General features: G+C 35.4%; 1 protein-coding gene across 2 annotated transcripts; it reads right to left on the minus strand.

The window, feature by feature from the left end:
* Positions 1 to 25,199, minus strand: LOC129716557 (uncharacterized). 2 transcript variants are annotated; one of them, XM_055666390.1, is made up of 4 exons: positions 25,046 to 25,199; positions 16,482 to 16,518; positions 634 to 1,612; positions 1 to 579 (listed from the first exon to the last, which is right to left on the minus strand). In XM_055666390.1, exons 3-4 carry the CDS (start codon positions 1,585 to 1,587, stop codon positions 10 to 12), a joined length of 1,524 nt encoding a protein of 507 aa, XP_055522365.1. In that variant the 5' UTR covers positions 1,588 to 1,612; positions 16,482 to 16,518; positions 25,046 to 25,199; the 3' UTR covers positions 1 to 9. The 2 variants fall into 2 exon arrangements, with proteins under 2 accessions (XP_055522365.1, XP_055522364.1); XM_055666389.1 differs by lacking the exon at positions 16,482 to 16,518.
* Positions 25,200 to 25,505: the final 306 nt, after the last annotated feature.

The following is a 25,505-nucleotide window of genomic DNA, read 5'->3' on the forward strand; positions in this document are numbered from 1 at the left end:
CAGTATGAGCTAACGGATATGTAGCACACAATTCGGTAGCATTCGACGAATAGCTGGAATGTTCTTGCGTTCTACTCGGCCACACTCGATAAGTTCCAAAAAGCACAGCTGTGGGAATACCTTACCGATCTGCCGAACAATCTCGACCGACAAGTTGGCAACATAGTGTAGTTTTAGCCGCTTCAAACTGCACCGCGGTAATAAATCTACCGCCAGAGGAAGTCTTTTCAGTGTCAACTCTTGCAGCCGGAGTCGATCTTTCAAAGGTCCAGAGTTCACTTTGGTTGTGTTGTCGTCGACATTTGGGCTGACAGCGCCTCCACCAGTGTCAATGGAGAGCTCTCGCAGGTGGCAAACCGTCTCGCAGATATGTTGCACCAAGATGTTCTCAATCGGGAAACAGTATGTCCCTTTCACTGTTAATGATTCCAGGACGGGAAAGACCCGCTTAAGTGAAGCTAGGAAAACCTTAGTGTCCGGGATTGACTTGTAAAAATGAAAGATCAAAGATTTCACGCCGACTAATGGACCGCATCGTTCGAGCGAACCGGAATTCAGAAAACCGCACACTTCGAGGACCTGTAAATAAATACAAAACTAAAGCATCGGATTACTACAACTCAATCAGATTACCTTAAGATGGTTCAAGCTTTCCAAGCACTGAAAGAAGTCAACCTGCAAATCGAATGTCACCATCGCAAAAGTACGCAAATCCGGACATAGTTGGCAGATTATTCGCAAAACCGGAATCTTTATATTGCTGTCGTAGTGAAGGGTTTTCAGCTGTGGCATTCCTACCAACAGCCTCGGCAGAAGCTCCTCGTGATTGTCCCCAACTCTACCGTCCAAAATCAACGTTTCCAACCGTCGAAAGTCTACCTTTTCGGACAGAACAGAGCTTAAATTGGCTTGTAGTTTGAGGTATTTCAGCTGTGGACCGAGAGCTTTCATAGTTTGCCGTGCTCTTTGAGTATCCAAGCAATTCGACGCATTGACACTCAATCGGTTGAGTTTTGGTGCCACCCGTAGTAAGTCCAACTGTTCGAAGTCGAAAATACATCCCAAACCGAGCGAATGCCATTCTGTTAGCTCGCGAAGCACGGGAAACTCTTCCGGATCATCTTCTGCTACGTGACTCGAATCAGTGATGATGTTTGCCGAAAGTCGCTTCAAATTGGGCATTTTCAGTAATATCTTCTGAAGCTGCTCGGGAGTGTACAGAATGTGCTCGGTATCGAAACAAGCCACGTTCGTTCCGAACTTGCTCAGGATTGTCAGCAGAAAACGCAAATCGTTCGTGGTACATTCCGGAAATCCTTGCGCGACTACAAGTATGTTCCGATAGCGTCGGCAACTCTCCAACAATATCACTTCATACTCTTCTGCGTCTACGCGGCGGGAAATTAGCATCAATTTCACCAGCTCGCTGAGACAATGGGGCGAGAAAGCTTCCAGTGACCAACGACGGCACACTAGGGAGGCCGCTTTTCGATCGCTCAACGGGAGGTTGTCTAAAATTCGTTCTAGCAGCTCCTGGGGAAGGTCGTTGATGTGTTTGCTCCAGCGAGGACGCTTCGGTGGGGTCATGGTCTAGAAGTAGTTTTCGTCGGTTCTAAGGGTTATGCAGAAAAGAAAAAGGAAATATTTAGGAATTAGGACAATATATCTCAATCAACGAGTACTTGCGAGCATTTCACGTTCACAAATCATGAACGTTGGAAGAAGTTTATCCTCAATTACTCGAAGCTTTTAAACGTAACATGAGTTGTATCATTCATGCAAATATGCTGTTGCAATGAAGGTTTAAAACGTAGCAAATTAGTTGGGCTGGACTTGTGGCAAGAATGCCAGACGTAAAAAAGTGGATTTAATTCTAAATTTTAGTTAAAATATTAACCCTCTAGTGCGCAATTTTTCGACGGACTTCGAAAAAATCACTATAAAACTTTGTAAACATTTCTTAAGTATTGAATGATGCTTTTTAGAGGTTCAACTGAAAACCGTCTAAAGGCGGCACTGAGCACTAGGGGGTAATTTAACGAACAAACATTTGATATTCAGGTTAATTAAAAACAAAAAAAGAACAAGAACAAATTCGCCTTTGAAATGGATCAAATGCTTTTTCTTCTCGATAGTAATCCCAATGCAAAATTTCAGCTTAATAGGGTCTCGGAATGCAATAAAAATGCATAGGAGTTGCCTATACGAAATTGTAGAAACCAACTTTTTTGAAACCAAATGTCTTAGCAATGCATAAAACACGAGATCCGATGTTGTCTAGTTTTTTTTTCAACAATCAAGTGTCTGTCTTCCAATTCGAAAACTTTCTAAATCCAAGAAGGTCGATTAAAAAAAAATTTCCTTATCCACCTTTTTAATTCTTGGCTTTGAAAACTTAATCGCCATTTTTCGCCAACTCTTTTCATTGTTGTTTCTGACACTTGAAACAGGTTGTCGAAAAACTATACTGTTTCAGACTATGCAACAAATGCCACAACATGCAACAAAACAAAAGGTTGCGTCGAATGTCTGTCTGTCGGTGGGAATGGAATTTTGCGACAATGCCTGGTTCTGGGAAGGAGACGACTGCACGATTGAGCTGTATTTTTGCATGGTAGGTCTTTTTTCAAAAAGACAGAATTTCTCAGATATATCGCTAAATGAAATTCCAAAAGTCTATTTCCATTTACATAAATAACGGCTGGAATCTTGTTCTCGAGTTAACCATTGACTAAACTACGCAACGACTAATTTAAACAACACGTGCGTTGCACGGTAAGTGGTATCGCTAGTGATAGCAGGGAAACACTTCTTTTTTGCATTGTTCTCTCTTATTCTTTTTCTCTCTCTCTCTCTCTGCAATACTCTCTCACACTCATATCTCTACTAAAACCAGGGTTGCCACTAGATTTTGAATAAAATCCGGCGACACGAAAAAAAAGTCTGCCAAAAATCCAGCACTCTTTAAATAAAAACTCCTGACAAACTTGGAAGTGATGACCTTTTTTTCACTCTCGTCGAGTGTAGATAGGTTAAGGTCGGCCACGACGCATCTCGCAACGATAACTTTTTGGCGAAACGACGCGAATGAAATCTGAATCTTATCTGGCATACTGACGCAACCTGTCACTCTTAGTGAGTGATGTGAGCTCGCCAGATCAATGTTTTTCTAATTCCGATATTGATCAACATTGTGCGATCAACCGCAAGACCTTCTTCACAAACACATCGCATTTGCTGCAATACAAAAACCACGAATGGATTTCATTGTTAAGCAAAGCGTTTTTAGTAAAGTCAGAAGTTGGATACACTCCATCGAATAGCAAAAACGAGGTATTCCACATTCAGACACACTCATTTGATTGCACAGTGGTACAGAACAACAATTTAGGCAGACATGGGGTTTTCGATACGATTTTGTGATTTTACAGCCATACTTTCTATGGAGAAGTAGCTTCTTATAAATAGGTCTACATCTACACTGAAATGAAAATTAGGGTGGTCGTTAAACCTGCAAAAGAGAACACCTTAAATTTTTGTTTGTGAAAAAAATGTTAAACTATCTTTGACAACTTCGTCAAACTCACTTGATTTTAAGCAATTTTGTAGAAGACTACTTTTTTGTAGCTGTTGAATTGACAGAATTAAAGCAATTCTGCTTAGGCTGAATTGGCTCTGAAAAAACAGTTTTATTGCTTTATTATTTTTATTTCAAATTTCTCAGTGAAGTTGAGCTCGGACAACTTTTAGAACTACAAAAGATGCATCTTTTGGTTGCTAAACTGCAAAGATATCTTTTACGGGTGACGAGTTATTGTTGTTTTAATTTACGAAATACGTTCTTTTCGAAAGTTGATATCATTGAATGGGGCAAATGAAAAAAATATCTTCTGATTTTATTTGGAAGAGCAACTCGTCTTCTTTATAATATAAAAAAATTGGAGAGATACTTTTTCTTGAAATTTAATAAAACTAGTTTGAATCTGCTAACTTTTGTTAAAAAAGTAAGATTTTTTCAGATATAATTTATTTATTTGGTAAAACTACCGTACATATTTTTCGGTCAAGTTATAGATAAGCTTATTCAAGATAATTTCGCATGTAAAAACACTTATATCTCTTACAATGATTGATAGAGTGTAACTCTTCTATAAACTCATATATAAACTCATATTTTACTCTATACACGCATCTAATTTCTCAGATACAAAAGACAAGTATTTGTCGCAGTGGCACTTTTGCATAATGCTTTCCAGGCATACACAAATTGTCCCAGCATAGTTCTCTCTGTTTAGTTTTTAAAACTTCCATTCTGTCGCCAATGATAACCTTTACATATTACATATTAAACTTGCCAACATATATTCACTTTGTAAGAGATATAGGTGTTTTTAAATGCGAAATTATCTTGAATAAGCTTATCTATAACTTTACCGAAAAATATGTACAGTAGTTTTACCAAATAAGTAAACTAGATTTGAAAAAATCTTACTTTTTTAACAAAAGTTAGCAGATTCAAACTAATTTTATTAAATTTCAAGATAAAGTATCTCTCCAATTTTTTATATGATAAAGTAGACGAGTTGCTCTTCCAAATAAACCCAAAGATTTTTTTTTTTCATTTGCCCCATTCAGAGATATCAACTTTTGAAAAGAACGTATTTCGTAAATTAAAACAATAATAACTCTTCACCCGTAAAAGATATCTTTGCAGTTTAGCAACCAAAAGATGCGTCTTTTGAAGTTCTAAAAGTTGTCCGAACTCAACTTCACTGAGAAATTTGAAATAAAAATAATAGAGCAATAAAACTGTTTTTTCAGAGCCACCCTAAGCAGAATTGCTCTAATTCTGTCAATTCAAGAGCTACAAAAAAGTAGTCTTCTACAAAATTGCTTGAAATCAGGTGATCTACAACTTTGTCAAAGATAGTTTAACATTTTTTTCACAAACAAAAACTTTAGGTGTTCTATTTTGCAGGTTTAAGGACCACCTCTATTTTCATTTCAGTGTATATGTAGACCTATTTATAAGAAGCTACTTCTCCATAGAAAGTATGGCTGTGAAATCACAAAATCGCATCGAAAACCCCATGTCCGCCTAAATTGTCGTTCTGTACCACTGTGGATTGGTAGAAAATACATCTTAACCAAATCGATCGCATAATATGCGCTTTTGTCGATCAGTGGTCAAGACTTGTTTTTCTATCAAACTCTAACTGGAAAAAAATTGTAGCTTTCTTAACGCTACCGTGACTTTTGATGCCTTTAGCCGCCTGGGAAGTGCGTCAAATCTTAAGAGGCTTCAATGAAGGTTTTTGGTAAGCAGACGAAGAAACAACAAACCCGGCAATCAATTATTCTGCGGTCTTTCGACGCACTTTATTTTTTTTTATACACGGAGTGAAAATTGTACTTGAACCGGCAGTAGAATCTTTCATTTTTTCAGTTTGAGCACTAGAGCAAAACTTTTGTTGATCAGTGCAATAAACATATTTTTCATACTGCAAACCAAAAAATTAATAGGAAAAGCAGTGACTAACAAATCACAACCTCGCTTTCTGCTCGTGATGTTTATTTTAGATTTATGTATCAACTGGCTTCGCCTTTTTTTCTAGCTATGTCATTCCTCCAATTTCACAAAGAGGTTTTGTTCCGTATGTAATACGAATGTTCGAAATGTGAATCTCACTTAATGTTGCCACGTAACAAAAAAAAAACAAGTTGCATCATGTTGAGGTTAGAAGAAGGACAACAAACAGTTTATTACATTAACAGTCGTGTGTTGCACATTGCAGTTTTACGGCTGAAGGACAATAAAATTCTGCTTTTGCTCACTGGTGGTAGATATGAGCTCGAAATGCTACTGTAATGTCAAATTAACCGTTTTTTTAAGGCATTCTAACATTTTGAATGGAGTGTAATAAACTTTCTTCGGGAGATATATGTTGAAAATTAAAAAAAACCGTGCAATTTTCCTGTCGATCGATTTCTAAAATATAAGCGCTTCCTGGGTCTTTTAAACAAACTCCAATCAACTTAAAATTTTAGTGGCTTATTGTAGAGGTCAAAAGGAAACTTTCTCAGCCCAACGTTCGTTATGGGGAGACCCTACTCTGGAAAGTCGAAAAATAATAAATTTTCGTATTTTTTTTCGGATGCTTAGAGTAGAGTGATGTGTTCGGATATTGTGGCTATTGATTGAGGTATATTTGAAGATATATTTTGCACGTTCTGGATACAAATATAGTGAAGATTACGCTGTAAGCAGCGTTTCTCTCGAAACCATGTTTTTTCAACTGGTTGTAAATTTTTCTCAGCATCCACTGAACCGATTTTGCTGAATTTTTTTTTAACATGTAAAAATGGATTATCTATGTTGTTACGTAGCCGTTTTTTGATATCTGAGTTTTTCAATGTTTTATGATTTTTTAAATAGTGATTTTTCATGAAAAAAAAAACAATTTTTTTACTGAAATGGCCGCCATTTTGGCAATTTTTGGAATTTTCAAAAACGGCTACGTAACAAGATAGATAATATGTTTCTATATACTGAAAAAAAATTTCAGCCCGATCGGTCTACTAGAAGCTGAGAAAAACTTACCACCAGTTAGGTACTGATTTAGAGAGAGCATCCACGTTCCCAGCTGCCAACAGTGTAATACTCACTATATTTACAATCACGACATGGAAAATACATCTTCAAATATACCTTAATCAATAGCCAAAATAGCCAAACACTTCACTTTACTCTAGACAGCCAAAAAAAAATATGAAAATTCATGATTTTTCGACCTTCTAGAGTAGGGTCCCCCCTTAAGATCGATATCTTCAAAAATGACCATTATAAAATATGACCACTCTATTGACCATCTTGCTTTAGATGTAATACATGATGTTGAATGTTGTTAAAACAAGTTCAACTTAAGGACAAGTCAACGCAAATGGCCTATTTATGTGTGAGTTGAATGATGACAATTGCAGAAAATCTTTAACATTTGGAAAATTATCTTACGAAACAGCATCAGGATGTATCACTGATAGCTTAAACCACAGTTAAGCTTAAACCCGCATAGATTTGATCACAATTCAGAATTAAAAACTTACTAATTCATCATTTTAGGATTGATTTCAGTAACTATTTTCTTTAGGCAGTAAATAAAGGGATGGAAGTGGAAAAATTAATTTACTGAAAAATAGTTCGAGTCTTACATGCTGAACTATATTTTTCGAAGTTTATAATGTTGTATTCTTCGGTTAATTCATTTTGTCGCCTTCATCCCTACATTTACTGCCTAAAAAAATATTAATAATAGCTTGACTTGCATTGTAGTAACAAAAATGGAAATTAAAAAAAATAGTAATAACTATTTCAAATTAGAATGGAATTGAAACCTCATTCGCAAAATTACATTATGAACATAGACAATTGCAGAAAACTTCAATTCAAAACACACGGAATCTCCCATTTTAATGAAAACTATATCCATCTCTACGTTATTCAAAGAGTCATGATATTATAGGAAGACTCTGTTATTGAATCTCAGAGTAATAGAACTCCATGGAATTGGACTTCCATCTAATTCAAATCAACGAAATAACCATATACGGAATGTGCACTAACAAAATAAATTTTAGAAATATGTAAAAAAGTTTGATTTGAATAGTGCTCCAATATTCGCTGTAACTGTACGTGAATGAAATAATAACGCAACAGTTCCTACTCTGTATTTTATGAAACTTTGTAGTGTTTTTTGAACCTTTTTTCAAATCAAAATCGCTAAATAACGACGAGAGATAGAGGAATGTTGCCGAATGCTAAATATCTAGGGAACTGTCTGAGTTTTCATTAAAAATATTAACACACTACAAGATATACAGCCCCAGGGTTGTTTGAAATGGTGACGTGGTTTAAAACCTGTAATTAAGGGTTTTTTTGTTACAAAATATACACAGTCCACAGCCTTCCCTTAAAATCTATTTTTAGAAATATATTTAACAACACTCGAAAGAATATCGTTTATAGTTGGCAATATCATACTTGTAGTATTTTTCGTGCAAACAACATCAATTTGACAAAGCACAAGCGTATCGTTATCATTGAAAAAGCACCAAACATTTCTCGTAATGCGTCGAAATCAAAATTAACTCTATATCCTCAAAAACCAAATCCAATGATACTTACGTTATCATAATGGATGGTTTTGTGTTATTTAACTCTGATTATATCAAATATATAATATGGATCTTACTTTCCAAATAATATGGGAGCAATTTTCGCTGAAACTAGGCCACTAGGTGCACAAGGTCTTTCAAATTTGATATAAATGCACATAGTTATTAGAAATAGAGAAAAAATGATGATGCCATTTTTGTTTGATCGAACTTGTTGACCCCTTGGTCACCAAGGGGCGAAACAGTTTTCAGAAAAGTTGAAATTTTAGCAATTCTTGATGTATTATTCGAGTTATATCTCTAAAATTCGTTATGTAAAGTACTACAAGTAGCACTTTTCTGTAAAGAGGAATAATAGGGCTTTCATTTGAAGTAATCAGAATTCAGGCCGCCATCTTGAAATTGGCCCCCATCTTGGATTATATCAGAAAAATGTGATTTTGACCGTGTTCGCAACTACCGATTTTCGATCTGAGACCAGCATTGGAAAGCTGAGAATAAATGCTACAAGATGCAAGAAAAAAATTAGGTGAGCATCAGTGTTAACCCATCAATTGAACCTATTTTCAATCTGAGTATAAAAATATTCAACGTACACCGCGCGATCAATGTAGTAACCTGTCTACTGAGTCCAAGTGGATGCACATGTTATAACCCTACTAGCTCCATACATCATAATTGATTAATGCTACAACTAGTACGCCACTACTGTTTTATTAAGTTTAGTGGGAATAATGAATACAACAAAATGAGTCGTGTTGCAAAAATTCAAATCAGTAGCACAAAATGGCATCTTTTGCCTATAGAAACGTCTATGCAAAGTTGCAGCCAAATTAAAAATGAAATTAAATAAAATTTTGAAACTGGGACATTCTTGTGGAACTGATCAGTAATAAAAAACCTATCACTTTGTTAGTATCTATATATTATCTACAACATTACCGAAGATGTCATACCGAACAAACAAACCGTTCTGGCCCTAAAAACATTTGTAATCATCAATACCTTCCCAAAAAAGCACTTTCAATAGCTGCTCAAAAATGAGTCGTGCTAAGGGTGGTTTACCGGTAAAACAAAAACCGGTAAAACCGGTAAAACCGGTAAAACCGATATTTTTTTCAGTACAGAAATACCGGTATTGGAGAGGCGAAAAAACCGGTATTTTCGGTATTTTTCTTTAAATTGAAAAAAAAACGTCACAATATTCATAAATCATTGTTAGGCTAATGAATGCTACTCACTTAGGTAGGCGTTACAAATCACATGATGATGTATACAGGGTGTGGAAATGGAGGTTGCTCACTTTCAATCAAATCTTTTAAGGGGTGATTGAGGACCCTATTTGATGAAAAAAATCCTTCTGCGCATATGGTCAAAATTTAACTACTGAAGAGTTATTCTCTTTTTCTAGTTTTCGGTTATGTTCATCTCAACGAGGTCTATCACAAGAAGTATGACAGCTAGCTCATTTATGTTGGTTCTTTTGGAGAGCTGAAAAAAATTTCGTAATCAATAGTGTCTCAAAAATTCACAATTTTCTGCTCGTTAAAGGCAAACATAACCGAAAACTGAAAATAGTGAATAACTCTGCAGTAGTTGAATTTTGGCCATGTGTGAAGAAGGATTTTTTTTTTCTTATCAAATATGGTCCTCTATCGCCCCTTAAAGGATTTTATGTGAGCTCCATAACATCCTGTATAATAAATACATTTAGACAGATGCAACATTAAATATTAATTTACCCTTGCCTATGTATCAATTTTTGTTATTTTCTAACAATCTACTCGGATTCAGACGATGTGTTAGTGTGTATCGATAATATGTCAAAAAACTTCATATCAATAAAGCAACACATTCATTGTTTAAGTATAACAGCTAATCTCTTTACACATTCATACTCACAGAGGCAACGCGTAGGTTTTAAACCTACCAGTTTAACTACAAACAATGAAAATCATAGTTTGAGGTAGTAATCACAATCATGTCAGCGAAAATACGCAAGTCATTATTCATTTTGTGCTATTTAAAAATAATAAATAAATATAAATAAGTAAATAAAATTTGGATTAGAAATTTATTTTTGTTGATACAAAGTGTTCACAGGATGAAATAATCAACCAATGAAGAATTTCATCCTAAAAATTACTGCTCCTTGAAAAAGTGAAATTTAAACAGCTGTAGCCTGTAGCATGGTCAAAGCTTCGTCGCCTGTATCGCAGCGGGCTTTTATTAGCATCTAGCTGAATGTATCCGGCCTTACTCGTGTTACATTTCAAATATTTATTTCTATTTCAGTTACAAACTTGTTCATATGCCACATTTTTCGTTTCTCCATCAGGAGCTAAAGTTAATAAAATAATTATATTAATAAATAATTTGGACGAACTGTTTAAAGAGCATCGAGCAGAATAAAGAAGTATTTACCTTCGATTCATTCGGATTCGTGAAAAGTAAATTCTGGTCTGATCGTGATTTCTTTTTTTTTTACTTCATTCATATACTCTTCTCAACAGTTTCAAATATTGTTTTTCTACGAATTTTAAAGTTATTCACTAATTTAAAACTAAACTTTGCGATGCGAAAGAAACTTAAAATAAAAATCTGCATGTTTTTTTGTTATTACATGAGTTTTGAAATTATGTTCTTCGTAATCATATCACTAGATTCATTCATTGGAGTTTTTCAAAACACTGTTATCCAGTGTTGTATCTGGATCGTATGCCACAAGAGATCAAAACAATGGTCGCAGAGGTCCTAATCTTACAAAAAAAAAAATCTGGATCGTAATGGAGCATAGATACTCATAAATGCAAAAACATAATCATGCACCGACACGTTCATACATAGATGCAACCTGAGACGCTAAGCAAAAAATAAATTTCAAAATTAAATTTATGTAGGTAACGTCTTCGGCAGTGGCTTACTTCGGCAGGTTTTTGCATAAGACTGCAGCAGAAAACCGGCCGAAGAAAACCACTTCCGGAGACGTTCGACACCCTTTAATTATTTTTTAGTTTTATTTTTAAACAGTACAGAGTTTATTTTTTTCGAAGACAATCATCATTACTTCCCGAAACTATGATTTTAAGAATTTTGCAGTTGAAAAAGTAGGTTTAAAGACCATGAGTCACCCCTGGTATTAATCTGAAAAAAATAAAAATACCGGTTTTTTACCGGTTTTACCGGTTTTTATTTTTATGAATACCGAAATACCGATTTTTTCGAAAAGTCGGTAATACCGACCACCCTAGTCGTGCTTTAAAAAATTAAACCAATAGCACAAAATGACATCTTTTGTATATAGAAATATCTTTACAAAGTTTCAGCTAAATTAAAAATGGCAATTTAAATGAAAAATTAAAACTGGGACATTTTTTGTGGAACTGCTCAGTAATAAAAAACCTATCGCTTTGTTAGTATCAAACATGCTAGTGTTGTATTCATTATTCCCACTAAACTTAATAAAACAGTAGTGGCGTACTAGTTGTAGCATCAATCGATTATGATATATGGAGCTAGTATGGTTAAAACATGTACATCCACTTGGTCTTAGTAGACAGGTTACTACGTTGATCGCGCGGTGTACGTTGAATATTTTGAAACTCAGTTTGGAAAATAGGTTCAATTGATGGGTTAACACTGATGCTCACCTAATGTTTCTCTTGCATCTTGTAGCATTTTTTCTCAGCTTTCCAATGCTGGTCTCAGATCGAAAATCGGTAGTTGCGAACACGGTCAAAATTGCATTTTTCTGATATAATCCAAGATAGGGGCCAAATTCAAGATGGCGGCCTGAATTCTGATTACTTCAAATGAAAGCCCTACCATTCCTCTTTACAGAAAAGTGCTTTTTGTAGTACTTTACATAACGAATTTTAGAGATATAACTCGAATAATACATCAAGAATTGCTAAAATTTCAACTTTTCTGAAAACTGTTTCGCCCCTTGGTGACCAAGGGGTCAACAAATTCGATCAAACAAAAATGGAATCATCATTTTTCTCTATTTCTAATAACTATGTGCATTTATATTAAATTTAAAGGACCTTGTGCACCTGGTGGCCTAGTTTCAACGAGAATTGCTCATGGAAGCTCATTGATTGGCAAACATAAGAAGATATTCTGAACAAAATTATTAACAAGTTCCAGCAAAAAATCGTAGCAATCAACAATTTCATTTTTTTTATTGCTTGACATTTTTTTTCATTCGTCTTCAGTTGCATTCACCGTATTACGAAGACAGCTTTTAGGCATATGTTATGATAAAGTTTAAAATAATAATATATATCATCTAACAATTATGAAATGTAAAAAAAGATACTGAATGAATCTTAGTAAATGGACCAAAAATTCTCAAGCATTCGCCGGTTCTTACTTATCCACAACTATGCCAGTACGCCAGATAAATCTGGATTTTGCCAGGTTTCTGTTTGCGCCCCAGATAAGCTTTTAATCACCATCAGCAGCAGCATTGCAGTTATTTCTTGATTGCACACAAACAGAAATGTACACATAGAAGTATACCGCTACATTACGATAGAAGAGTACAGCTGCAATCATAGACGTCTAGAGACCTGCGGCTCTGGTCCACTGGTACTGTTGCTTTTACCAGCATGTTTTCTCACAAGACATCACTTTTTATTACGTTCTAACAGCAGTATTAGGAATTGTTCAAGTGCGGGGATTGTTTCAAACTGTTTGGAAAACTTTTACCTTCGAGACATCATATTAGTCTAAGCTCATGGAAACAAGAATAAACTGACCTATTGGGACGGGAAGACTCTGTCAATTTTTTTCTGATATTGATACAGAGAACCATCCATTCACGTCGTCTGTGCTAGGAATGCTCGTATGTAATCGGTTCATTGTTCGCGTAAATTTGTCATTGAAACTTATTATCAATTTTACCGCTTGGCAATGAAATAAGAGTGATAACTAGGATATTACAAATTTGTTTTACATTTTATCTATCCAACAAAGTATCGGTTATTGTTATCCATCATGTGATTATACTGTTATTAACGTTTGAAATCTGACTCAACATTTGCCAGTTTCTTTCCCAATTTCACAGAACGCATCCCAGTATAATAAACAAAGACGTAGTCCCACGTCAAAAAAAAATTTAAGCTCCTGCACTGAGAAAAAATGATTTTAAAAACAAGAAGTCATGGAGTTACGGACCAATAAATCGTCCACTTTATTCAAGACTAGCAAGTTGAATGTGATACATTTGGATGTGTTACTTCGACGATGTGCAGTATCAACACTATACCAAGGATGAAAAAAATCACTTACTCGGAGAATCACTTCCGATTTTTTATCGCATGAAATCGTTTTGTTGATTTATCAACAATGATACGGCTGCTTAGTTACAGAAATGAAAAAGAATCTTTAATGATAATTTCAGGAAAATCAATACTAAAAATTTTCGCTTCCTGAAGACGAAAATTCTCTCACCGATTTTTTTAAGTTCAATAGTTTTGAGCTGCAATTTTTGCAATACATTCAACATTAAATCCTCGACATAAAATGATGCCAGACTCTAAAGATTTGTCTCACAATGATATAAAATTGGACTCATAGGGTATAAAGTATAGAAGGTATCAAACTAGTCACTCGATAATTCTCTAATGTATTTCTTGGTTGAAACCTCCAAACTATGAGGCAATTCAAATCACAATCTTGCATGTAGTTCATGTAGGGTAACGAACGGCTTCGTCAGTGGTTTTCTTCGACAGGTTTTCTACAGCGATCTTATGCACGAATCTGCCGAAGAAAACCACTGCCGAAGCCGTTAACCACCCTATATTACATGAAAGCTTATCTGTAATATACTTGAATACATGCTTTCTGTAAATCTGTATGATGCGCCGCGACCACAATCCCAGTATCTAAATTCCTATTTCTAGGAGACAACACCCCGTACTCCATTCAGCTTTCATTCTTACTTAATTATTTTTAAAGAAGAAAATTTGCTTCTCGGTTTGTGCGTGTTGTACCTATTTACACGAGTGAAAAAAAAAATGGAAAGCGCGAAACGAAACAAACAAATCATAGTAATCGCGAGTGAAAATTTTTCACCACATATTCTTTTGAAATTATCGAAAGCGCTAGAGAATCAGTTTGGACTACTGATTAATTATCACTTGAACGATTTTTCCCATCCTTGCACTATAGGGTAACGGGGGTATTTTGGCCCACATGCATATTTTGGCCCACCCGGTAACATTTTGCGCATTTTATCTGATAATTTCAATGAATATTAGAAAACTATGCATGCAACATTGAATAACACACCTAAGAATCATACTACACTATAATTTTCGGCAAAAAACTGGCTCTAGGTAGTATTATTTTGGAATTAGTTCATACATATTCGAAGTTCATGGCTGGGTCAACCCAAAGTCAAGAGTAAAAGGTAACATACAAGTCAACGTCCGGAAGCTATTGTAACAAATATGTATGCTTTTGAAACAATTCGTTGTTGTAATAACATCAATAAAATGGCATAGAAACAGCTTGTATATTCTAACATGTTGGAAAATGTTGAAAAAGTGGTTAAACGCATGGCCGAAATATGTTTCCCTCTTACTGAAGCGAACATATTTTAGCCATGCCAAGTTTTGACATCTCTATGTGTACCGTTAGGCCGTTGCACGTGAACAAAGAAGCAGCTTGTGACAATTTACAGGTAATTACTTCTTAATTTATCACATTAAACGATATGAAAGTAGATGAAAATGCCTGTCAAACAGCTATAAGCCAAATCATTTCATTTTTAAATGCCTACAATTTACAAAAATTCACAGCAGAAGGATGTTCTCCTCAAACTCACTATTTTTGCTCTATAAATACCGATGATGATCTTAAATATAATTAGTCCGAACTATTTCCATACACGTCTCTAGATATAAAGGTGGGCCAAAGTAAAAATTAGGTGGACCAAAATATGTTTTTAGTACTTCGTAGAAATTTTGATATTTCTAGGATATTTTTCAATATATTGCATTGTTGAACGGTGTATATTAAAATAGACACTAAGCTTTTAACAATGGTATAATAGAGTCGGTATTTATGTTGAAAAATTGTGTTTGTTTTTAATGAACTGTGCGAACACTTCCCAAAGCTGGCCAAAATAGCCCCGTTACCCTACTGTGCACAGTATACATTTTGTTGCACATTCGAGTCGCATTACATAAGCAATCTATCTAGTCGTGGTAAATTAAAACTTCCTGATTGCTACCCAAGCGTTTTAATACGTCCCCCAGAATTCTAATTTCGTTCATCTGGAATATGATTGAAATGTAAATGTAAATCAACATATGAGGAATAATAATAATTTTTAGAATGTTATTAAATTGGTTGGTCAACCGTGGAAAGCGTTTATTTGATATATCACTAGCTGAGTACTCAGCCTCATTCGGGATTCCATATAAGCTCTTGTTACTATGTTGGCCTAGAAGTTAATGAGATCGCAAATCGATATTTTATGTCACTATTGAACCTATGATTTTGAGCTAGACTGCGAGATCATGCGGTAGTTAGAGGTAAATTTTGGTATATCTTCCTACAACAATTGATCTTGTGTCAAAAAATACCTGTGCAAAGTTTGATAGAGACAGATCCAGCTTCCACACTTAAAATTTGTTTGTAGAGGTATTCATCAGTAACTGTTGATCTTTTGTAGCACTAACCGAACGTTTCTTGCTGTTCGTTCTATTTACTTTTTTTGCAATGTCACTTATTGAGAAGTTACCCGCTACGCATTGTAGTACTTGCATTCACCCGAACTTACTGTTTTCATATCTTCTTCATCGACCTTATTATTGCCTCAAGCATATTATTGGACATTGAAATTTGCGAAGGTTTATATATGAGTATTTCAGTCTGGAGAGAAGTTTCCGTGCTGAGGAGCTTGAGAATGAACCTATTGTTGACCATCCCTAGTTGACCACGCATCTCAAAATCCACACGGTTCCCTCGGCTGATCGACGACCAACCGAACAGCGATAAAGTCGGAAATGTCACATATCACTGATCGCCGACATCGATGACGAGATAGGAGTGAGAAATAAAAGTAGATAAAACTCAAGTTTAATCAGAAGCAACCAAATGTGCTTTACTGTCGTGCACCACAAATTCAGTGAATTACAAACGAATCTCAGCCCTAATTTCTCGTTCTTAATCCTAGTATTAGTAGATTATCGTAGCTATATAACAAGTGAAAGTGAACTTAAATCTATAGTTAAAAAAAATCGCTATTCTAGAATGCTGCTACCGCAACGGCTTATAAACTAATATAAAATTACCTCAGGAAATTACCAACCATACAATCGCTTCATGCTCCTATAATTAGACGAAATCTATATTAGTGAAGAAAGGTAACTAAACGTAAGCAACATGAACTATATTTACGAATATACCCCACACCAATTAATTTTTAATAAATCATGTAACTACAACTATGGCATGCACTTATTACTTAAGGCAAAACCTGAAATAATCCACCTAGTGGTGCAGAAACCTTTGTTATACTAACTATTGCTTTATACATATTAGGCCAGTCAATTACAAATCGTATACCAACGCAAGTCCAATTTCAATAATTAATGAAATGAATTTAGAAGATAGTTTTCAGAGAGTTAACCAAAGACGATCATTGAATTGAAGCTTAACGTGGTTTTCGCAAAAATATGAATGTTACAACTGGAGTACATGAGTCTTATTTTTTCGATCACAAACCAATTTTTAAATGCTGGCTAGAAGCAATATTTTTTTTTTTAACAATCGAACATGGGGAAACAGTAATAGAAAACATCTGATTTCACACTAAAACAGCAAATATGTATGTTAGTTCAATGCGGTTCTACTTATTCGCTTTATTTTCAGAAATCGCAGGACCTAGATTTATGAATCAGCATCAAGTTTTTTTTACGAATTGAAACAAACTTCCACAAACCTGCTCTCGAAATATAGTTTAGAATTATACAGGAAAAAAATATAGCTATTGATGAAAGTTGTTAATTTATTTCTATCTCAAATGCATTATCTGAAAATGAAGGTTCTCCACGATCTTTGAGAATTTTGGATTTTCAGAGTGTAGGCGAGAACTTTATTCTTTTCGAAAAGGCCTAGGCTGTATGAAAAAATCCGAAATAAAGACTTTTTAAATCTTGCTGCGATAACGAGAAGTGGAATAACATGGATACTCTGTTTGCACTTAGTCTTAAATTAAAAAGCAATATTTATATCTAACATGAGCATATTATAACATTCATAGAGATAAGTGACCTTTCACCTGCGCACACTAGTAAACGTGTATAGCCATGTAGAGTTGCTTCAACACTTTTTTCTTATTTTGCCAATTACGTTCACCAGCTACTTTAGATTCCGGGTCACAAATTTAAAACAAAATAAGTGTTCAACTGAAAATTTTCCCGCTGTTAAAAACGTAGCTTTGCAAACAAAACAGCGATTTATTTGTGTTTTTCTCAACGGGTGGCACTAACACATACGTACGTAAATAGGTCTATACATCTTTGGTAAAGTTTTTAAAAATATCTGCATCGTTAAAATTTTCAAGAAAAAGCTAAAGGGTAATTTATTTACACAAGTTAAAACGCACTACGAAGAGTGTAAAGATTATGAAAAGTTGTCGATGATTGTTGATTTCCTTTGAGAAATAAATACAATACAAAAAAGAGGGATAGAGAAGAAAAAAGAGCAGTGAGAAAGAAAAATTATCCAGAATGTAAAATATCCCATGTCTAAAATATACTTTAGTCAAAACTCTACAGTTCAAGCAACCAATAAAAGATCGCACTCAGTATGATTTTCAAAGAGCTCAGGGGCTTTCATTTGAGCATGCGAACATCAAAATCGGAATGAGCGTTCTGTAAGAAGAGTATTTTTTTATTATTTTTCTTTTTTGTGTCGATTTTAATATACTACACATATAAACAACATATTTACACATACTTACGTACAGGCACACATACACAAACATACATAAATTGTTTAATTCGTCGATCTGAGTAAATTGGTATACAACACATGGCTCTCAGTGCCATTAATTTTGCCTTAAAAGTTAAATGTCTCATATAAAAAATACTCTTTGATCAATATTTCAAAATCTAAGCCACTAATCAAAAATCCATTCGGTAGCATTCTGGGGGAGCACAGTAGCTTTCGTTTGCGTATAAGATCATTAAAATCGGATATTGCGTTCTGTAAGACAGGTGCGTTAGTATTTTGCGGCACATACATACAGACAACATACATACACACACACGCATACACACACACACATACACACACACATACACACGAACAGACATTGCTCAGTTCGTCGAGCTGAGTCAGATGGTATATACGATTCGGCCCTCCGAATCATGGATCTATTTTGCGTTTTTCGACCGATGTTATAACCTTTGTTTAGTATAACAAAGGTAAAACGATTCACAGCTTATACATTAATTAAAACTACTATGTAAAATTGTAAACTATTTACAGGAAAATTATAATATCTCATATAATACTGAATCATCCGGATTTCGATATTCATAATAACGGTCGAAACTCCCATCCGTTGTTGCCTATTTGCAACACCTATGCTTAGGCCCTTTGACATCAAATCTACAATTATTCGAATCCACTTGTCAAATTGGACGCTGTAAACGTGCAGCTGCGAAGCTCTCCCAGTCTACGTCTACGTCGCATAGTCTCGGACATTTCGCGTGTATTATTTCACGACCATTTTGAACGGTGAAATGATTTCACGAAGATAAAATAAGTTTGAAAACTGATTGAATTGTAATCTAATGATAAATATTGGATTTATTTTTCAGTAACGAAACGAATCAGAATATGAACTGTGCCTCTAAGCGGTCAAAGTTTCAACTGTTTAGGAGTTTAGGAGTAAAAAAAAATGCAAACTAGTTCAAAAAATTTGCGATACCGAAAAGAAATTTTTTTATGCCAAATATCTTAGGAACGCAGAAAACGTCTAGATCTGGTGTTATCTAAAAACGGAAAAAATCGACATTCTGGGACTTAGAAATTTTTCAGCTTTCACTTCACTGTCAATTTCACTTCACGGAGGCAATTTTTGTCACCTTACTTGAGGTGAAATCTATTGGTCTAAAAAAGTGAAGTGAGCGTGAGAGTGAGAGAGACTCCCGTAATAAGCACCTGTTTCTAGGCATCATGTCAACTGCGGGAATAATATATGCTCCATTCGAAGTAGTTCTACCCAACATTTGAAAGAACTTAAACCATGTGAGATTTTTATACGACTCGGGTACATAGTTGTAAGCGATCTTCTGCACTCGCGTTTTTCTCGAAACTATGATTTTTGAGTTGTGCCAGTGTTGCACGAAACCGACGATATGCTACCCTATTACACCATAGTAAATATTTAATCAGGATTCCGTGTATGAATTTGGATTGATTTACTGGAACGTTATTTCGCCATTTTGCCGGTTCTCAGCGGAAGACTGAGACAAACCGGAAACAAACAATAGAGTACTGAATAATCAGGTCAAAACGACTCAAAAAAGGTCAGTTCTAAAGCAATCGTATGCCTACGTATTTATTCTTCAAAGACGATTTTAACGATAAAATCGCAGCAACGACTCTGACTTTGAGTTTTATTAAATTATTTAAAAAGGTCGCATCGATTTACGGACTTCAATTTTTTTTATCAATTTACAGGTATCGAAAACTTTATCAATTAAAAAACTCAACGATATTAGATAAACCAAATAATGGCTTGATTTTTCGTTTACTGAAAAAGACAGCAAATATTTTTGACAAAAAATTGAAACAAATTATTTGTTATTACAAAGCGAACAAATATTGACCTTCATTTCAAGCGAATATTTGCCTTGTGTAATGCTCACTTTAGAGCTACTATACAGTTTGACGACGTCTTTTCGTTTTTGATAGGGTATGTAGTTTTATTGCATTGCTGCATAGAAAAATATAGTTAATCTTGTGGAATTTTTCAAGGAATTCGGGAGTTCCGGGATCCCGGGAATCAATGTTTCTGTTCCCGGGATCCGGGAATCCCGGGAAAAGGTATTTCCCGAGAAATCGTTCCCGGGATTGCAAATCCTAAATACTATATCGAGCTTGTTTTGAAAAACTCACTTGTTACTCCATTCTTCGGAATTGATTCCAGATGGAAATTACTGTTTCCAACAGGACTCTGCCCCTTCTTATCAAGCGAAAGCAACAGAAGAGTTGTGTCGCCTGAATTCGCTTCATCACCGGATCCAAATATTTTTAAATACTTTTTTTTGCATGGGATTCATCATCATTATTTATTATCTATTTTCATCTGACCATATTGGTCTCCATGAAAGTTAGTGGATGGGGAAAAGCCTTTTGAGGCCATCCTCATGGAGGCATAAAAACCCCATCATCTTTTGTTAAGAATACATTAACAATTTTAAACATTTACAATATTACGCATTTACAATTTGTCAATAATAAAACTGCAAACATTACGAACTAACATTAAATTCAACAAAATACATTGGGTTGCCCCGAGTCAGCATATAAAACATTGGTCCTAATATTATTCTATATGGTCAATTAAAAAATATTAGACATAGTCACTTTTCGTAGGAACTTGTTCGACGGTTCACCGAATTCGAAGATCTCTTCAACTGGAGTGAATGCTCGAACACATGCAGTGACAGGTTCATTGTAACCGAACATTGTGCGATGCACTCTGGGTTGTAGCAATCCAGCGGACCTTAATGAGCGTTGCGGAGCGCGAAAATTCAGCAAAGATAGGGTTCTCGGTGAGTCAATTTCGCCATTCAATAACTTGGCCACAAATCCGGCTTGCTGGATTCTCCTGCGTCGTTCAAGCGTGTCAAGGCCAATAAGGTGACACCACTCGGAATACGGTGGTAGGTTAGCGGGATCACGCCAGGGAAGATTTCTCAATGCTAAGCGGATAAATCTTTTTTGTACTCGTTCAATCCTCAGAGTCCAACTAAGCTGATAAGGAGACCAAATCAAACACGCATTTTCTAATATTGGTCTCACGAGTGAACAGTATAACGCCTTCAAACAGTATGGATCATTAAAATCACGTCCTATTTTACCAATGAAGCCGAGTTGTCGAGTTGCCTTAGAAATGATAAATGAGCGGCTCAGATTAAAGTTGAGCTTGGCATCGAGCAAAACACCAAGGTCGTTTACTTGATCCACTCTTTCGATCACATGACCATCAATCTTATAGTCGAACAGGACAGGATTCGCAATACGATGGAATGTCATGGTCTGACATTTCGCAATACTAACTATGAGCCAGTTTCTGCGGCACCAACTTATAAAAATATCCAACAGTCTTTGTAACTCACGACAATCATCAATGGTCCGCACAGCCAAATACAGCTTCAGATCATCAGCATACACCAGCTTACATCCAGCACTCAATAGCAATGTCACATCGTTAAAATAAAGTAAGAAAAGGAGCGGCCCCAAATTACTACCTTGTGGTATTCCAGATGTATTGGAGAACGTGGAGGATAAACAGGAGCTCAACATCACGCGTAGTGTCCGACCACATAAGAAGAATCTTAGCCAACCAACAAATTGTTGCGACGCACCAAGTCTCAAAAGCTTTCGTTAAAGTATGCGGTTATCAATTCGTTGAAAAGCTGCCATTAAATCAGTGTATATGACGTCAATCTGGGCCTTTTGCTCCATGTGCGATATGCAAGTCGTAGTGAAGTCCAAAAGATTTGTGGTAACAGAACGTCCCGGCATGAACCCGTGTTGGTCGCTAGAAATGTAGTTTTTCGTACAAGATAAGATTCTCGAGCTAACTACAATTTCAAACAATTTAGACGAGGCAGAAAGACTGGTAATGCCCCGATAATTCCTGATGTTACGCCGATCTCCACTTTTAAATACAGGAAACATGTGCGACTGCTTCCAAATCTGCGGGAATTTTCCTTGCTCAAATGATCGGTTGAAAATGCGAGATAAGGGTTCAGCTAAAACGGTTGTACATGCTCAGTAAAATAGGATGCACAAACGATTCAATAACTGAAACTTTTGATCAAAATTTGGGACAATATGTCTCAAGAAATGGTGCGTGCTTGGTTGCGAAGCATTCAAGAAACGTCTACAATTATTGAAGAAAAAGCTTAGAGGCTCAAGCTGAGCATGTAATCAAAACTTTCGTTGATTTTCAATCATTTCTTGTTTTTTCATAAATGTTTATATTAGTGTTGAGCAACCGTTGCCACCCTGTACAGAGAACCATTATGCCAAATCGGTTTAAACATTCTAATGTTATGTTGAAAGTAGGGTGAATGTCATTCTCATATTTTGCCTCCAACAAACTCTTATAATTATAAATTAGTTTTAAATCACATGTTCTAAGCTGGCCTCAGGGTGATACATGTTTCTTAGGTAAAGTTTTGCGAGGAACACGATGAGACGAATTGGAAATCAAATTGGGTGCATTTGCCGAAAAATGAAAATGTAGTTTTCATTGAAAAAATAGATTACCTGACACATTTCTGGTCAAAACTGATTTTTATCTAAATTTCTTCTTGAGTTATTTATCAACGAACAGGGCAAGGATATTCCAGTCGAATTTTTTAAATTACATATTATCTCTTTTTTTTTTCTCTAGCCCTATTCCATTTTGTTTCGTCTTATCTCATATTTTTTTGGAAAATTTGGACCACTGCGACCATTGTTCTGATTATTCTCTTCTCTTAGTCTTATTTTCGTTTTCACGAGGCATGTTTTATTGTTTTTTTTTTTTTTTTATTTTAAATCAAAATTCTATGTCGGTTGAGTTTCTTTTTTTCTGATTTAAATTTGTTGGTGGAAATAAATCTCTTCTGAAAACATTTAGCAGACGTGGTGATAAACTACTTTACATGAGATTTTTTTCCATGCAGATTTTATTACTAACGCAATTTTTTTACTGAGACTTCAAAATTCGCGCGATTAATTTTTTACGGTTTTTAAAATGCTACGTACCCTAGTGTATCTTGAGTTGAAATTCGAGTAAAAAGCAAAAATGCGACAGAATTTCAAATACTTAGTGGAACACTAATACTTTTTGAATAACTTAATATTTAACTTCTCTAAATTAAACTTTTTGAGCAATCACATATCAAGCTCCGTGTGAACTGCACAATTCACTGGAAATCAGTATCAAAATCTATACTACACGTCACGTAAAATATTTTCTCATTGAAAGTTCAGTTGCTTCTAACGTAAACTACGATTGTGTTTGAAAATTATGTGCAAGATCATTCAGATTTGCGTGGAACATTATGGAATTTTCTATCATAAGCGATGGAGGCAATTCTTTATATGCGATTCGATATAAAGTTGGCTCGCTGTGCACAGTACAACCTGTAAGACAAATATATTGCTAGCGAACATTTTGTTATAGTTGTGATTTTCATCTACTAAACACAAAAGAAGCATAATTATACCATAGACAAACAGACGTGCCTCTACGAAGAAAATCCTGGAAAATCTTCGTCCTTGTTCAAAACGTTACACTCATGCGCCACCATGTGAGCTTACTGCCTACTATCTAATTTTCGTAAAAATGGTTTTTGTCTTTGGTAATGGGTATGTACTAGACTGGGACACGGTTATATGGGAAAAAAGCGCTGGTGTTATTTTTTCGCTCCAATGCACTTTTCATGTTCCTTATGGGTCCTATAACAATTGTGTAACTTAAAGCTTCCATACGATTTTATATGGAAAAATACTTTTTCAAAACTTTTTCTATAGAGATGTCCAGTTGGCTCCTAAAAATATATGAATACATGATATTTATAAGAAATTCTCCTGGGAAAAACTCTTCTGAATTGCGGTCGCTACCTTGAATTTTACTAGCAATACTGCTGCAGCATGCTGCTGTTGCAAATTCAACCATGTGATGAGAAATGATATCGCTTAAATTCATCTTGGAGGCTTTCACGAAGATACTATAAGCAAAAATCAGACTTTGAAAATTGATTCCACCCGAAATTATTTCTCATACTTAAGGAAGTTTGCAGTAGCAGCATGCTGTAGCAGTGTTGCTGAAAAATTTCAATGGTAAGCCGTCCGTCAGACATTCAATCAGTTTACGGTGAATAGCTGTTTCTACAAGCATCGTAGCGCCTTACGAACTTCAGAAGAGTTTTTCCCAGGAAAATTTCCTACAAATATCATGTATTAATATTTTTTAAGACCCAAGTTGACATCTCTTGAGAATAAGTATTGAAAAAGTGGATTTTCCCATATAAAATCGTATGGAAACTTTAAAAATCGGGCGCAAATCGGGCGTTTCACCGATCGATCTGAAAAGTTACACAGTTTTTATAGGTCCCATAAGGAACACGAAAAGTGCATGGGAACTAACATTTATTTTTTGTCCCACCCTAGTGTGTACGCTTGCTTATAGCAGCATCAGCGCCATCACTACCTACTGAACAAAATTTCGAAATAATTGTTATTTTTCTGGACGAAGAAATCGTCATCAAGTGGCACGTATGTTTATTTGTGGTTATACGGTTAAACAAAACATGCGATACAATTAAAAATTGCACTAGTTTCACACAATATTGAAGTTGTTTGTAGTCTTGCGCTGTGCAGATGTTGTTGACATTTTTTCGAGCCATAAACACAAACATGCATATTCTTTTACACCCTACATAAACTACGCTGCAAACGGAGTAGTTTCCGAAGATTATAGGACTTTCAGTATGCACAACTTTTCAAATTGAATTTATCCGAGTTTAGCATAAATCACCTCTGTAAGTTTTTCACAACCACAAACTCAGTTATTCGTAAGTGCTCTCTCTATGTAGGAAATAAATTTAAATCTTACCTTCTTGTTTACCACGTCACTTATATATTCCTTATCTTAAGTGCAGCTGGATCTTTTGCAAAAGAAGAAAAAAAAAATGCACAACCTCTCACGTTGACTGTTACCAACACTGCAGTGTTCGGCAAAATGTGTGCCAAAGATCAGCACGTAAACATCCTGCGCTAACTACCTGTCATTTTTTCACTGCTGCTGTTGTTGACATATTTCGGCAAGGCTGCCTGCGTTGGGGAAACACGCAGAGGAATTTGAGCGAAAGCGGAACACAAAAGGCACAAAAGGATGTTTACTTGACAGGGACAGTAAAGGCGAAGTTTGGAATGATTAGTCGCACCCGCACTGCAAGTCAGCTGTCAAAAATCAATTCCCGGTTGTTAGAATAAATTATATTTTATTTTATTCTCCTGAGATTGTAAAAAAACATCAAAAATTCAAATTACATAATTTTCAAAGCACACCGACA

This window comes from Wyeomyia smithii, chromosome 1 (genome assembly GCF_029784165.1).
Source record: "Wyeomyia smithii strain HCP4-BCI-WySm-NY-G18 chromosome 1, ASM2978416v1, whole genome shotgun sequence".
Lineage (NCBI taxonomy): Eukaryota > Metazoa > Arthropoda > Insecta > Diptera > Culicidae > Wyeomyia > Wyeomyia smithii.